The 15,703-nt window shown below is 30.9% G+C and overlaps 1 protein-coding gene across 1 annotated transcript in view; it reads left to right on the plus strand.

The window, feature by feature from the left end:
* Positions 1-1,025: 1,025 nt before the first annotated feature.
* LOC142239673 (cell adhesion molecule Dscam1-like) overlaps positions 1,026-15,703 on the plus strand; it is a 179,970-nt gene continuing 165,292 nt past the window's right edge. The window contains exons 1-8 of the mRNA XM_075311459.1: positions 1,026-1,029; positions 1,088-1,211; positions 1,503-1,507; positions 4,249-4,422; positions 4,486-4,606; positions 6,738-6,845; positions 11,583-12,016; positions 12,137-12,427. Coding sequence (XP_075167574.1) covers positions 1,026-1,029; positions 1,088-1,211; positions 1,503-1,507; positions 4,249-4,422; positions 4,486-4,606; positions 6,738-6,845; positions 11,583-12,016; positions 12,137-12,427 — 1,261 coding nt within the window. The remainder of the gene's footprint in view (positions 1,030-1,087; positions 1,212-1,502; positions 1,508-4,248; positions 4,423-4,485; positions 4,607-6,737; positions 6,846-11,582; positions 12,017-12,136; positions 12,428-15,703) is intronic.

Below are 15,703 nucleotides of genomic sequence, written 5' to 3' on the forward strand. Positions count from 1 at the left end.
CACTTTGCTCTTGAAACATGTTTGAGGTGATCATATTCCTTCTCTGTATGTAATCATCTAAAAAATGGGAGTGAAAATCTACAAATTTTAGATTTCAAATCAAGGCGTTATTTCATCATTTTCTTGCATTTTCTTACAAGAAATTTTAATGATTCCTGTAAAACTCAAATAAAAGTGGTTCTTATAAATCCGGAATCTGATATAGTCTTCATAGGTAAAATATTTAAATTTATCTTCGGGAAGTGTACTAGTTGATCTGCTCTGCTTGGGAGAATATCTGTCATCAACCCCCCCCCCCCCTCCCCCACCATGAAATTTCAATGGAAACTTCAATATTTGATTCATGGTGGTGGGTATTTAAGATTCGGCCCGGCCGAACTTACTGCTGTATATACTTGTTGTGATATCGGCGTGATGTCAGCGTTTGTAATATTTTGTAGTTAAAATTTTCTACAATTAATCTAAATTTTCTAAAATTAACCAAATTTTTTTCTCGGTGAGTCACTGTTTTTTCAGTGTGTCCTACATGTAATAATTGTTTTTTGACGTTATTTTAATTAAAATGTCATTATTTTAAAGCAATTTGTCCTTAATATTGTGGAAATTGCGCATCATAAAATGTAGGTTAGGTAATCTTTAATATCACGTAAATATTTTTTTTTGAGTGCGTAATATAAATATTGTGTCCTAAAGTTTAGGTTATTACTTATTATTTAATATTTATTATTTAACCAATATATTTTTCCAAAGGGTTGTCTTTAATTCAGGCAGTTTTCAATTACCAACAAACGCTATTATGACCTATTCCAAATATTGTATATGATTTGTTTTTTTACAGAGCCTTTGGGTTCCAAAGCTCCTGCTTTTCCATCTTCATTGAAAAGCAGTACATTTTGGGAGGAACAAGGAAAGGATTTAGTTTTACTTTGTCAAGCCCAAGCCTATCCAGTGCCTTTCTTTAGGTAATAGGAAAAGTTGTTTTGTTTTCTAAATAAAACGGACAAGCCACACTAGCAATCGGTTTAATGGGTTAAGGGCTATATAATCGTTCAGATTTTATTTTGTTTTTATGTCATTTATTTTATAGAACCCGTCGGTGCTAAAGCTCCAACATTTTCCAGTGATATTTCAAGTTTTACTATAACACGTCATTATGCCACTAGTTTTGCTTTATTGTGTCAAGCTCAAGCTTATCCAGTACCTATAATAAGGTAAAATTTACTAATGTCCATATGTAAGATAAGTTATTGACAGTTTATCGAAGGAATTTATATGGTAAAAGTAGGCTTGAAGTTTTCTTTAACTTTTTTGCATATGGGGGTAAATATTTAATATTCATTAGTTTTTCTGTAGATTTTAATGAGCTACAGAAGGGGTTTCCCAATTTTAAATATTAAAAAAAAAACAAACTTAGTTAACGCGATTTCACTACCAACTGGTTCCGATCTTAATTTGCTTTTATCTTCGTTGTTATTCGAAATTTGGAATTTTTTATTTTTCAGAGCCGGTAGGATCAAAAGCTCCCACATTTTCAACTGATCTAGCTAGTTCGACTATTATACGTCATTATGGCCAAAGTTTTGCTTTATTGTGTCAAGCTCAAGCATATCCAGTACCAATTATAAGGTAACTCTAAAAATTCTAAATTTGAAAGAAAATAAAAAAACTAAAAAAATATATTTTCATTTAAAAATGAAATTGAAGCTGAAAGCTTTTTCAATTAAAAAATTAATTGATACAATTAATTTTTTAATCAAACTAGTAACATTGAGTCAATAATTGAAAATTTTTAAATTTTTAATTAAAAAATTAATTGACACAATTAACGTTTTAAACAAACACTAGAAACTAATCCAGATAAAAAAATGATTGATTTTTTTTTAATTTTTAACTAAAAAATTATTTGATACAATCAATTTTTAATCGAAATAAAAACACAAAATCAGTTACACACCAAAAAAATGTTCTGATTCAATCACGAAATTAATTGATCCAATTAATTTTTTAATTGAAATGTCTTCAATCACAGAAATGATAGTATCAATTAAAAAATTGATTGAAGGCCAATTAAAAAATTAATTAAACCAATTAAATAATTAATTGCTAGTATTATTTTTTGTGATTGATTTTTATTGCACTTAAATAATTTGTTGAATTAATTAAATTTTTAATTGCATATTTTTATACCCTACACCATAGGATGGGGGTATATTAACTTTGTCATTCCGTTTGTAACACATTGAAATACTGCTCTAAGACCCCATAAAGTATATATATTCTGGGTCGTGGTGAAATTCTGAGTCGATCTGAGCATGTCCGTCCATCTGTTGAAATCACGCTAATTTCCGGACGAAACAAGCTATCGACTTGAAACTTGGCACAAGTAGTTGTCATTGATGTAGGTCAGATGGTATTGCAAATTGGCCATATCGGTCCACTTTTACGTATAGCCCCCATATAAACGGACCCACAAATTTGGCTTGCGATTGCTCTAAGATAAGCAAATTTCATCCGATCCGGCAGAAATTTGCTACATGGTGTTAGTATATGGTCTCTAACAAACACGCAAGAATTGATCCATATCGGTCCATAATTATATAAATCGATCCCCAGATTTGATCTCCGGAGCCTCTTGGAGGAGCAAAATTCATATCCATATCGGTCCATAATTACATATAGCCCCCATATAAACCGATCCCCCGATTTGGCTTGCGGAGCCTCTAAGAGAACCAAATTTCATCCGATCCGGCTGAAATTTGGTACATGTTGTTAGTATAAGGTCTCTAACAACCATGCAAAAATTGGTCCACATCGGTCCATAATTATATCTAGCCCCCATATAAACCGATCCCCCGATTTGGCTTGCGGAGCCTCTAAGAGGAGAAAAAGTCATCCGATCCGATTAAAATTTGGTACGTGGTGTTCGTATATTGTCTTTAACAACCATGCCAAAATTGGTCCATATTGGTCCGTAATTATATATAGCCCCCATATAAGCCGATTCCCAGATTTGACCTCCGGACCCTCTTAGAGGAGCAAAATTCATCCGATCCGGTTGAAATTTGGTACGTGGTGTTAGTATATGGTCTCTAGCAACCATGCAAGAATTGGTCCATATCGGTCCATAATTATATATAGCCCCCATATAAATCCATCCCCAGATTTGATCTCCGGAGCCTCTTGGAGGAGCAGAATTCATCCGATCCGGTTGAAATTTGCAACGTGGTGTTAGTATAAGGCCGCTAATAACCATGCCAAAATTGGTCCATATCGGTCTATAGTTATATATATAACCGATCCCCAATGACACAAAAATTGGTCTATATCGGTTCATAATCATGGTTGCCACTCGAGCCAAAATAATCTACCAAAATTTTATTTTTGTAGAAAATATTGTCAAAATGTTATTTCTATAGAAAATTTTGTCAAAATTTTATTTCTATAGAAAATTTTGTCAAAATTTTATTTCTATAGAAAATTTTGTCAAAATTTTATTTCTATAGAAAATTTTTTCAAAATTTTATTTTTTAGAAAATTTTGTCAAAATTTTATTTCTATAGAAAATTTTTTCCAAATTTTATTTCTATAGAACATTTTTTCCAAATTTTACTTCTATAGAAAATGTTGTCAAAATATTGTTTTGTCAAAATTTTATTTCTATAGAAACTTTAAACTTAATTATATACGCATTTAATAGCCCTTTTTTAGTTTAATAAATGCCACGTATGTTAGGAAGTTTTAAGATACCTTGCCATCGGCAAGTGTTACCGCAACCCAAGTAATTCGATTGTGGATGACAGTCTTCAGTAGAAGTTTCTACGCAATCCATGGTGGAGGGTACATAAGCTTCGGCATGGCCGAACTTACGGCCGTATATACTCGATTAAGATTTTAATTGGAAAATTTTTCGTGAAATTTTTTTCTGTGTAAGATATTGAATTTTGTAATAGACATCAATTAAATTTTTAATTTATTTAATTAAAAAAATTAATTGAAATTTTCTAATGAAACAAATTAATTTTTTAATCAATTACTTTTCGTGATTAAAGAAATTTCAATTAAAAAATTAATTGGATCAATTAATTTTGTGATTAAATCAGAAAATTATTTTTGTGTGTAACTGGAACACAGATCATATTTTAAAAGAAATATATGAAGTCTTCCCAGAATTCCGCTAGCTTTGCCAATCCAGCAGTTTTCACATTTTTCTTTTTATTTGTGATATTAATTGATTTAAATTTGATTTAGAACCTGTTGGTGCAAAGGCTCCTACCTTTTCGGGTGACTCCAAGAGCTTTACATTTGTAAGAGAAATTGGTCATAGCTTTGCCCTTTTGTGTCAAGCTCAAGCATTTCCGGTTCCTATTATAAGGTGTGTTTTATTTCTAGAGTCTAGTCAAAATTTTCAGTCAGTTTTCTTAAGTATTTGGAAATGAAAATCATTTAAAAAAAAATTGTAAAACTTAATTTGAATGAATCTTATAGATCCTATGGGAAGTGTGGGACCTAAAATAAACGGTGGTCGTTTGCAGGAGATAACGAGAACACTCAATGATAGTTTGGCTATTGTTTGTATGGGTCAAGCTTATCCCACACCATTCTTTAGGTACAAAAAAATTATACTTATATTAAAATTTAGAAGATTTTTTTAGAAGGTGGCACTTTTAGCTATAAAATTGGGTTGTAATTACACTGTAAGAATGGTTGCATACACAAAGAGAATATGAAAATATTGAAGGTAATTTGTTTTTGTAATTATGTGATTGGACTCTGTATTGGAATTATATAACAGAAAATTCTACTAAACTGAAGTCAATAGGATTGAAATCGTTCTTAAACTTGATGCATTGTTACAATTTGTTTTTAAAGCTGAATGTTAAAGAACATTAGGAGACATATGAAAGGGTTATTTTTATACCCTGCGCCACACTGTGGAACAGGGTATTATAAGTTAGTGCATATGTTTGCAACACCCAGAAGGAGACGAGATAGACACATGGTGTCTTTGACAAAAATGCTTAGGGTGGGCTCCTGAGTCGATATAGCCATGTCCGTCTGTCCGTCTGTCCGTGAACACATTTTTGTAACCAAGGGATTAGGTAGTAATTTAAGCCCAATCGACTTCGAATTTGGCACAAGTATGTGTTTTGGGTCAAAATAGAACCCTATTGATTTTGGAAGAAATCGGTTCAGATTTAGATATAGCTCCCATATATATCTTTCGCCCGATATGCACTTATACGGCCCTAGAAGCCTGAGTATTACCCCAATTTGGTTGAAATTTTGCACAGGAGTACAATTGGTAGTATAGTCAAATGTGCAAAATTTTATTGAAATCGGTTCAGATTTAGATATACCTCCCATATATATCTTTCGCCCGATATGGACTAATACGGTCCCAGAAGCCAGAGTTTTCCTACAATTTGGTTGAAATTTTGCACAAGGAGTAGAATTAGCATTGTTGCTATGCGTGCCAAATTTGGTTGAAATCGGTTCAGATTTAGATATAGCTCCCATATATAGCTTTCGCCCGATTTACACTCATATGACCAAAGAGGCCAATTTTTAACTCCGATTTTGTTGAAATTTTGCACAGGGAGTAGAATTAGCATTGTAGTTATGCGTGCCAAATTTGGTTGAAATCGGTTAAGATTTAGATATAGCTCCCATATATAGTTTTCGCCCGATTTACACTCATATGACCACAGAGGCCAATTTTTAACTCCGATTTAGTTGAAATTTTGCACAGGGAGTAGAATTAGCATTGTAGTTTCGCGTGCCAAATTTGGTTGAAATCGGTTCAGATTTAGATATAGCTCCCATATATAGCTTTCGCCCGATTTACACTCATATGACCACAGAGGCCAATTTTTAACTCCGATTTTGTTGAAATTTTGCACAGGGAGTAGAATTAGGATTGTAGCTATGCGTGCCAAATTTGGTTGAAATCGGTTCTGATTTAGATATAGCTCCCATATATAGCTTTCGCCCGATTTACACTCATATGACCACAGAGGCCAATTTTTAACTCCGATTTTGTTGAAATTTTGCACAGGGAGTAGAATTAGCATTGTTGCTATGCGTGCCAAATTTGGTAGAAATCGGTTCTGATTTAGATATAGCTCCCATATATGTGTTTTTCTGATTTCGACAAAAATGGTCAAAATACCAATATTTTCCTTGTAAAATCGCCACTTCTTAGTCGAAAAGTTGTAAAAATGACTCTAATTTTCCTAAACTTCTAATACATATATATCGAGTGATAAATCATAAATAAATTTTTGCGAAGTTTCCTTAAAATTGCTTCAGATTTAAATGTTTCCCATATTTTTTTTTTACTAACATTGTGTTCTATCCTAGTGCATTAGCAGACTTAAATTTTGAGTCTATAAATTTTGTAGAAGTCTATCAAATTCTGTCCAGATCGAGTGATACTTAAATGTATGTATTTGGGACAAACCTTTATATATAGCCCCCAACACAGTTAACGGATGTGATATGGTATCGAAAATTTAGATCTACAAAGTGGTGCAGGGTATAATATAGTCGGCCCCGCCCGACTTTAGACTTTCCTTACTTGTTTTAATTATTAGTTTTTCATGTCATGGTAACCAACGAGGTTTTTATCAATTGCATACCTCTCTTTAACCGGTGTATAACATTCAGGCAGTTTGTTTAGGTTAAGATCTATGTTGTCATACTTAAACCTTAATAAAATTTTCAGAACCAATTGGTAGTGTTGGTCCTCGGGTATCCGGCGATCGTTTACAAGAGCATACTATGCACTCTGGAGAAAGTTTTGCTATTTTGTGTCAAGCTCAAGCTTATCCAATGCCAGCTTTTAGGTATGCATATACCCAAAGAAAAATTGCATTCCTCCTGAACGAAATTGTAGACAAACGAAATTCCCCCTTGTTTAAAAGTATTTACTTTAAAAGCAAATTAATCCAAATTTATTTAAAACGTATTCTTGTTTATTTGTTTAAAAAAAAAATTTTTGTATCAAAAGAAAAATTCGCTTAACCATTATTTTGTTCTTGAGAAAAGAAATCTCTTCGTGTGTAGAGAATGCTACATGTGTTTGGAAATCTTCGACATTTGGCAGTTTTCTCATTGTCTTTATTTTGTAAATTTAATGGAAAAACTTTCGATTTTTCATTGTAGAACCCGTGGGACTCGTTAAGCCCAGAGTTGCAGCTAAGAGTATAGAATTAAATGAAGTTCCAAAAGGAGACATTTTTGTAGGACATTGTCCTGGTCAGGCATATCCAGTACCAGTTTATAGGTATCAATAGTTTAGCAAATAATTTCGATTTAATAATCTAGATTTTACGTGGTCAACGGTGAATAAGTTAGGATAGATTAAAATACCATCTCGTTATTGGATCCAATTTAATGCGATACGAATTAAAAGACTAAATGTAGGCACTAAAGTAAAGTGCTATATTTTTTCATTTTTTTAATTGTATTTGAACAGCATATACAAGGTGTCGGAAATACTTGCAACTTTTGGAATCGGCTTAGATTTGTTCAAATTGCCTACCTTCGGCGCAAATAATGGCCTTCAATCGGTTGCCATTCAAGCCAAAAATAATGTACCAAAATTTGCAGAAAATTTTACCAAAAAATTACCAAAAATCATGTCAAAATTTTCTTTCTATAGAAAATTTTGTCAAAATTTTCTTTCTATAAGAAAATTTTGTAAAATTTTTTTACTTAGAATTGTCTCGTCAAAACTGTATTTCTATAGAAAATTTTGTCAACATTTTATTGCTGTAGAAAATTTTGTAGAAATTTTTTTATTGTAGACAATTTTATCAAAATGTTATCTATAACAAATTTTGTCAAAATTTTATTCCTATAGAAAATTTTGTTAAAATTTTATTTCTATGGAAAATTTTGACAAAATTGTATCTCTATAGAAAATGTTGTCAACATTTAATTTCTATAGAAAGTTTTGTCAAAATTTTTTTTCTATCGAAAATTTTGCCAAAATTATATTTCTGTAGAAAATTTTATTTCTATATAAAATTTTGTTAAAAAAATTTTGTTAAAAAATTTTGTTACTATAGAAAAATTTTTCTATGGAAAATTTTGTCAAAATGTTATTTCTATAGAAAATTTTGCCAAACTTTTATTTCTGTACAACACTTGTGAAGTACCTCTTAGTTTGAGAGAAATATTTTGCTAAATCTAAAAATCGGAGTCGTAAATCGGAGTCGTAAAAATTTTGCTCCACTCCGACTCCGGCTAAACTAAATTTTTTAAAACACTTCACATTTTTGTAACTAAAAAAGTTTTTACACAAACTAGTTTCCATTGCGTTATTCATTCGATCAATGTACGGTATGACTGTAAATGAAAAGCAACTTCCAATTACGGAATGTAATTGGAAATTTCCTAGAATGTTAGACTAGCATAAAAATTTATTTAAAATTTATTTCTATAGAAAATTTTCTCAAAATTTTATTTCTATAGAAAATTTAGTCAAAATTTTATTTCTATAGAAAATTTGGTCAAATTTTTTTTCTATAGAAAATTTTGTAATATTTTTATTTCGATGGGAAAATTTGTCAAAATTTTATTTCTATAAAAAAATTAGTCAAAATTTTATTTCTATAAAAAATTTAGTCAAAAATTTTATTTCTATGGAAAATTTGGCAAAATTTTATTTCTATGTAAAATTTTGTAAAATTTTTATTTCGATAGAAAAATTTGTTAAAATTTTATTTCTATAGATATTTTAGTCGAAATTTTATTTCAATAGAAAATTTTATTTCTAAAGAAAATTTTCTTAAAATTTTATTCCTATAGAAAATTTTCTCAAAATTTTCAATCAATATAAACTTGACGTATTTCTTTCAATTCTTTCAATTTCAAAAAAACCTGAACACCCCTCATTTTGAAGGTGTGTGTGTGTAGAATGTTGCTCCTATTTTGATTTTGGAATTCACTCTTCAGTTGTCAAAATGCCGTCCAAGCAAAAAGAGCAGCGTATCAAAATTTTGCTCGCGCATCGCGAAAATCCGAGCTACTCGCACGCAAAGCTGGCAAAATCGCTAAAAGTTGCCAAATCAACCGTTACAAATGTAATTAAAGTATTTGGGGAACGTTTGTCGACAGCCAGGAAGTCTGGAGTTGCCGGTAGTTTCAAGCGAAACCCTAACCTCTCTCTCCGAGATGCCGCAAATAAGCTGGGTGTATCGTCTACAACCGTGCATCGAGCCAAAAAACGAGCCGGACTATCGACTTACAAGAAGGTAGTGACTCCAAATCGCGATGATAAACAAAATACGACGGCCAAAGCGCGATCCCGGAGGCTGTACACGACGATGCTGACGAAGATTGACTGCGTGGTAATGGACGACGAAACCTACGTCAAAGCCGACTACAAGCAGCTTCCGGGACAGGAGTTTTATACGGCAAATGGAAGGGGAAAGGTAGAAGATATTTTCAAGCACATAAAACTATCAAAGTTCGCAAAGAAATATCTGGTTTGGCAAGCTATCTGTACCTGTGGCTTGAAAAGCAGCATTTTCATAGCTTCCGGGACTGTCAACCAAGAAATTTACGTGAAAGAGTGTTTGAATAAACGTCTGCTGCCTTTCCTGAAGAAACACGGTTGTTCCGTGCTGTTTTGGCCGGATTTGGCATCTTGCCATTACGGTAAAAAGGCCATGGAGTGGTACGCCGCCAACAACGTGCAGGTGGTTCCCAAGGACAAGAACCCTCCCAACACACCAGAGCTCCGCCCAATTGAGAAATACTGGGCTATTGTCAAGCAGAACCTAAAGAAGACCAAAAAAACTGCTAAGGACGAGCAGCAGTTCAAGGCAAACTGGCTTTCTGCGGCGAAGAAGGTGGACAAGGTGGCTGTACAAAATCTGATGGCAGGTGTCAAGCGTGAGGCCCGGCAATTCGGATTTGGAAAAGCGAAAGCCTAACTGAATATTTTTCCTGAATTTTATACTAATTGAACTTGAAAAAGAAATTTAATTTGATTTTTTAAATAAACGATTTTACCGATTTACACGCGTTTTCCCTTGACCAAATTTTGACCGTGTCACCCTTTAAGCGTTTTATGTTGGTGAGCAGGGATATTTTCGCTGTTGTCATGAGCGTGACTCACGACTCACGCACGAATCACGAAAATTTTCGTGAGTCACGACAATTTCGTGTCACGTGCACACCTCTAATTTATACCCTGCGCCACACTGTGCCCAAGGCATTAGCTGTGCCCAAGATTTTGTAGAAGTCTTACAAAATATTGTCCAAATCGGGTCAGTTTTAAATATTGGTTACTGGGAACATAAATCTTTATATAAAGCACTTAACAAATTTGAAGGATTTTAGATTTGATCGAAATGTAGATCTTAATACGAATTTGTGCAGGGTATATTATAGTCGGCCCCGCCCGATTTCAGATTTTCCTTATTTGGTTTTTACTAAAATTGTGTTTCGTCCCATAACGTTAGATTTAAATTTTAAGTACATAGATTTTGTAGAAGTGTATGGTATTATGGTATTTTGTCTAAATAATTCGGTTCAGATTCAAATTCATGCATATGGGAATATAAAACTCGCAACAAATTCAAAAGATTTCAGATGGTATCAAAAATTTTGGTCAACATTGTGTTGAAGTGTATAATACAGTGAGCGCCGTTTGACTTTGAACTTTCTTTACTTGTCTATAAATGAAGACTGTTGGTATTTGCTCATATTGTGTATCTGTTCATACGAGAATTATTCTTTCCAAATTGAATAATTTTTCACTTAACAATTTTCAAACCCTTATCTGGGCTTGAATTCAGCAAACCTAAGGCTTGTAATGAAGTGATATCTAAACCCCATGAGGTTGACCTCATATCATGAGTTTCCTCCATTGGTACTCTTTTACACTTGTCACACGAAATCGGGATCCTATTCAGCTGTTGAATTATATTGAGAGTACATAAATAACTAAAATATATGTTACTTGGCAATATAGTAAATAGAGGTCCCATATTAAAGTAAATTTCGTAAAAAAGTATTGCCTATATAGGAACTGAAAATGCAGTTACCAGCGCCAACCCTTTCATACTAAGAAATGTAATCCAGACATGTTTAGGTAATACAACTTAAGTAGTTCTTTAATTTATTTATTTGTAGATCTTCTTCGTCTCTCTAGGATTTCGTGCTAGGGTTATATCAGGCTCTATTTTCCGCAACAAATAAAAATGATCTTGAAAAATTTGTGTGAAATGTGAAATTTAACATCTTTGCAAACAAACTGAAAATCTTAACGGTAGGTTGGAAAGCTGATACTGGCTTTAATGGTAAGTAAAAGAGCTGCTCGATGTTAGAGGACTACATCAACATTCGTTACTTTCGAGGTGCAGCAGATTCGAAAACACAAGAAATAAATATAATTTCTGGTACATTTGTCAATCATATCATCCAGTTTTTGCTTTCTTGGATGTCTTAGCAAAAACTATGGTGACAATATGGACATTTCATACCGAACATATTTCAAGATCATTTCTATTTGTCTAAATGCTACATCTTTGTCCCAAACTAATTCCCCTTTTGATTTATCATTACAGATGGTATAAATTCATTGAAGGAACAACCCGCAAACAAGCTGTAGTCTTAAATGATCGTGTCAAACAAGTCTCTGGAACTTTAATTATCAAAGATGCCGTTGTCGATGATTCTGGAAAATATTTGTGCGTTGTAAACAACTCCGTAGGTGGTGAATCGGTTGAAACTGTGTTAACTGTTACTGCCCCACTATCGGCGAAAATTGATCCTCCCACTCAGACTGTTGATTTTGGACGTCCCGCTGTTTTCACCTGCCAATATACTGGAAATCCCATTAAGACTGTTAGTTGGTTAAAAGATGGCAAAGCTATGGGTCATTCCGATCCCGTTTTACGCATTGAATCGGTGAAGAAAGAAGACAAGGGCATGTATCAATGTTTTGTGCGTAATGATCAAGAATCTGCTGAAGCTAGTGCTGAATTGAAATTGGGTGGCCGTTTCGATCCTCCCGTTATTCGTCAAGCCTTCCAAGAAGAGACCATGGAACCTGGACCAAGTGTATTCTTAAAGTGTGTTGCTGGTGGTAATCCAACTCCTGAAATTTCCTGGGAATTAGATGGCAAAAAGATTGCCAACAATGATCGTTATCAAGTGGGCCAATATGTTACAGTTAATGGTGATGTTGTTTCGTATTTGAATATAACCTCGGTCCAAGCCAACGATGGTGGTCTCTACAAGTGTATAGCCAAGAGTAAAGTTGGAATTGCTGAACATTCGGCTAAATTGAATGTCTACGGTTTACCCTATATTCGTCAAATGGAAAAGAAAGCTATTGTGGCTACTGAAACTTTGGTTGTTACATGTCCCGTTGCTGGCTATCCTATTGATTCGATTGTTTGGGAAAGAGGTGAGTTGATTAAGACTATGTAGAGACATATAAATAAAATAAGCCATTTAATGTGGTCTAAACTGTTCACAAGATTGCAGTTTCGGATATTGTCAATACATTTGATTGTAGACAAAATAAAAAAAAAGATTTTTCGATTTTATTTTAAAAATTTTGGATTTTGCCATAGTAGATATATTCCAAATTTGGAACTGTCGATATATTCAAATTTTTAACCAAAAATCTAAGTTGGCTTCCAGGAAAAAGCCTCGCAGGCCCTTTTTTCAGGAAAAAACCTCACAGACACTTTTTCAGGAAAAAGCCTCGCAGACCCTTTTTTCAGGAAAAAAGTCTCACAGACACTTTTTTCAGGAAAAAAGTCTTACAGACACTCTTTAGGAACAATGTCTCACAGACACTTTTTTCAGGAAAGAAGTTTTACATACACTTTTTTCAGGAAAAAAGTCTAACAGATACCTTTATCAAAATGTCAATTTATCAACTTTTTCAAAATGTTCGATTTTGTAAAAGTCGACAGTTTTCAAATTTAGATCAATCAATTTTATGACTTTTGCGATTATTGAAAAGTCCACTTGTAACTTTGCAACCTCTCAATGCAAATTTAACGATTTTTTGATTCAAAGTTAATTTTGGCTATGTTCAATCACGAAATTAATTGATTCAATTAATTTTTAATTGAAATGTCGACAATCACAAAAATGGTAGTATCAATCATCAAAGTCAATTAAAAAATTAATTGATCTAATTCAAAAAAAATTGTTGAACCAATTAAATTTTTTAATTAAATACTATTTAAAACTGAATTAAAATTTTAATTGGAAAATTTTTTGTGATAGCTTTTTCAGTGTTCGATTAGTCGATTTGATTCGATTTTTTAACAAATCAAAAGTATATTAGTCGATGGAAAACCTTCCATTTTTTGTGATATTTTTTTCAGTGTTCGATTAGTCGATTTGATTCGATTTTTTTAACAAATCACAAGTAGATTGTAAATGGAAAACCTTCGATTTTTTTCGGAAAAAATTGATTTTTGGTTTTTATATCTTAAAATGACTAGCATGTGAAACCCCTATACTACAGTCAAAAGGTGTTACACTCACTTTCAGAAAGTGACACAATTTTTTAGGAAGAGAAAAATACGAATTAAAAAATATAAGTTTTTTTATTAAATATGTCAGTCACGATTTTTCAAAATAGATTTAAATATAAACCCAACTATCATTTTATATCCAAGTCATCGCAAATAAATCCTTGAAACTAACAGATCATGGGAGAACCCGGTATCATGGTTGCCACTCAAGCCAAAAATAATTTGGAGAAAATTTTATAAAAAAAAACTACCAAACAGAAAAATCTTACTTTAAAAAATTTTATTTCTATCGAAAATTTTGTCAAAATTTTATTTATATAGATTTTTTTAAATTTTTTTCTATAGAATATTTTGTCAAAATTTTATTTCTATAGAAAATTTTGTCAATATTATATTTCCATTGAAAATTTTGTTAAAATTTTACTTCCATGGAAAATTTTATCAAAATTTTATTTCCATTGAAAATGCTGTCACAATTTTATTTCCATAGAAAATTTCGTCAAAATTTTATTTCTATAGAAAATTTGGTCAAGATTTTATTTTATAGAAAAGTTTGTCAAAATTTTATATCTATAGAAAATTATGTCAAAATTTTATTTCTATCGAAAATTTTGTCGAAATTTTGTTTCCATTGAAAATGTTGTCACAATTTTATTTCCATAGAAAATTTTGTCAAAATTTTATTTCTATGGAAAATTGGTCAAGATTTTATTTTTATAGAAAATTTTGTCAAAATTTTATATCTATAGAAAATTATGTCAAAATTTTTTTTCTATAGAAAATTTTGTCAAAATTTTATTTCTATAGAAACTTTTGACAAAATTTTATTTCCAATGAAAATCTTGTCAAAATTTTATTTCCATAGAAAATGTTGTCAAAATTTTATTTCCATAGAAAATTTTGTCAAAATTTTATTTCCATGGAAAATTTTGTCAAAATTTTATTTCCATTGAAAATGTTGTCACAATTTTATTTCCATACAAAATTTTGTCAAAATGTTATTTCTGTAGGAACTTTTGACAAAATTTTATTTCCATAGAAAATTTTGTCAAAATTTTATTTCTATAGAAAATTTTGTCAAAATTTTATTTCTATAGAAAATTTTGTCAAAATTTTATTTCCATTGAAAATGTTGTTACACTTTTATTTCCATAGAAAATTTTGTCAAAATTTTATTTCTATAGAAAATTTGGTCAAGATTTTATTTTTATAGAAAATTTAGTCAAAATTTTATATCTATAGAAAATTTTGTCAAAATTTTATATTTATAGAAAATTTAGTCAAAATTTTATATCTATAGAAAATTTTGCTAAATTTTCGTCCTATAGACAATTTTGTGAAGTTTTATTTCTATAGAAAATTTTGTAAAAATTTTATTTCTCTAGAAAATTTTGTCAAAATTTTATTTCTATAGAAAATTTGGTCAAGATTTTATTTTTATAGAAAATTTTGTCAAAATTTTATATCTATAGAAAATTATGTCAAAATTTTATTTCTATATAAAATTTTGTCTAAATTTTATTTCTATAGGAACTTTTGACAAAATTTTATTTGCATGGAAAATTTTGTCAAAATTTTATTTGCATGGAAAATTTTGTCAAAATTTTATTTCCATTGAAAATGGAGTCACAATTTTATTTCCATAGAAAATTTTGTCAAAATTTTATTTCTGTAGGAACTTTTGACAAAATTTTATTTCCATAGAAAATTTTGTCAAAATTTTATTTCTATAGAAAATTTTGCTAAATTTTCGTCCTATAGACAATTTTGTGAAGTTTTATTTCTATAGAAAATTTTGTCAAAATTTTATTTCTGTAGAAAATTTTGTCAATATTTAATTTCTATAGAAAATTTGGTCAAAATTTGATTGCTATAGAAAATTTTGTCAAAATTTTATTTCTATAGAAAATTTTTTCAAAATTTTCTTTCTATAGACAGTTTTGTCAAGGTTTTATATATATACAAGGTTTGGTCAAAATTTAGTTTCTATAGAAAATATTGTTAAAAAATTAAGATTCTATAGAAAATATTGTAAAAAATTTAGTTTCTATAGAAAATATTGTAAAAAATTTATTTCTATAGAAAATGGTGTTAAAATTTTAGTTCTATAGAAAATTTGGTCAAAATGTTATTTCTATAGAAAATTTTGTCAATATTTGATTGCTATAGAACACTTTGTCAAAATT

The sequence above is a fragment of the Haematobia irritans genome, chromosome 5, assembly GCF_050003625.1.
Source record: "Haematobia irritans isolate KBUSLIRL chromosome 5, ASM5000362v1, whole genome shotgun sequence".
In the NCBI taxonomy this organism is placed as follows: domain Eukaryota; kingdom Metazoa; phylum Arthropoda; class Insecta; order Diptera; family Muscidae; genus Haematobia; species Haematobia irritans.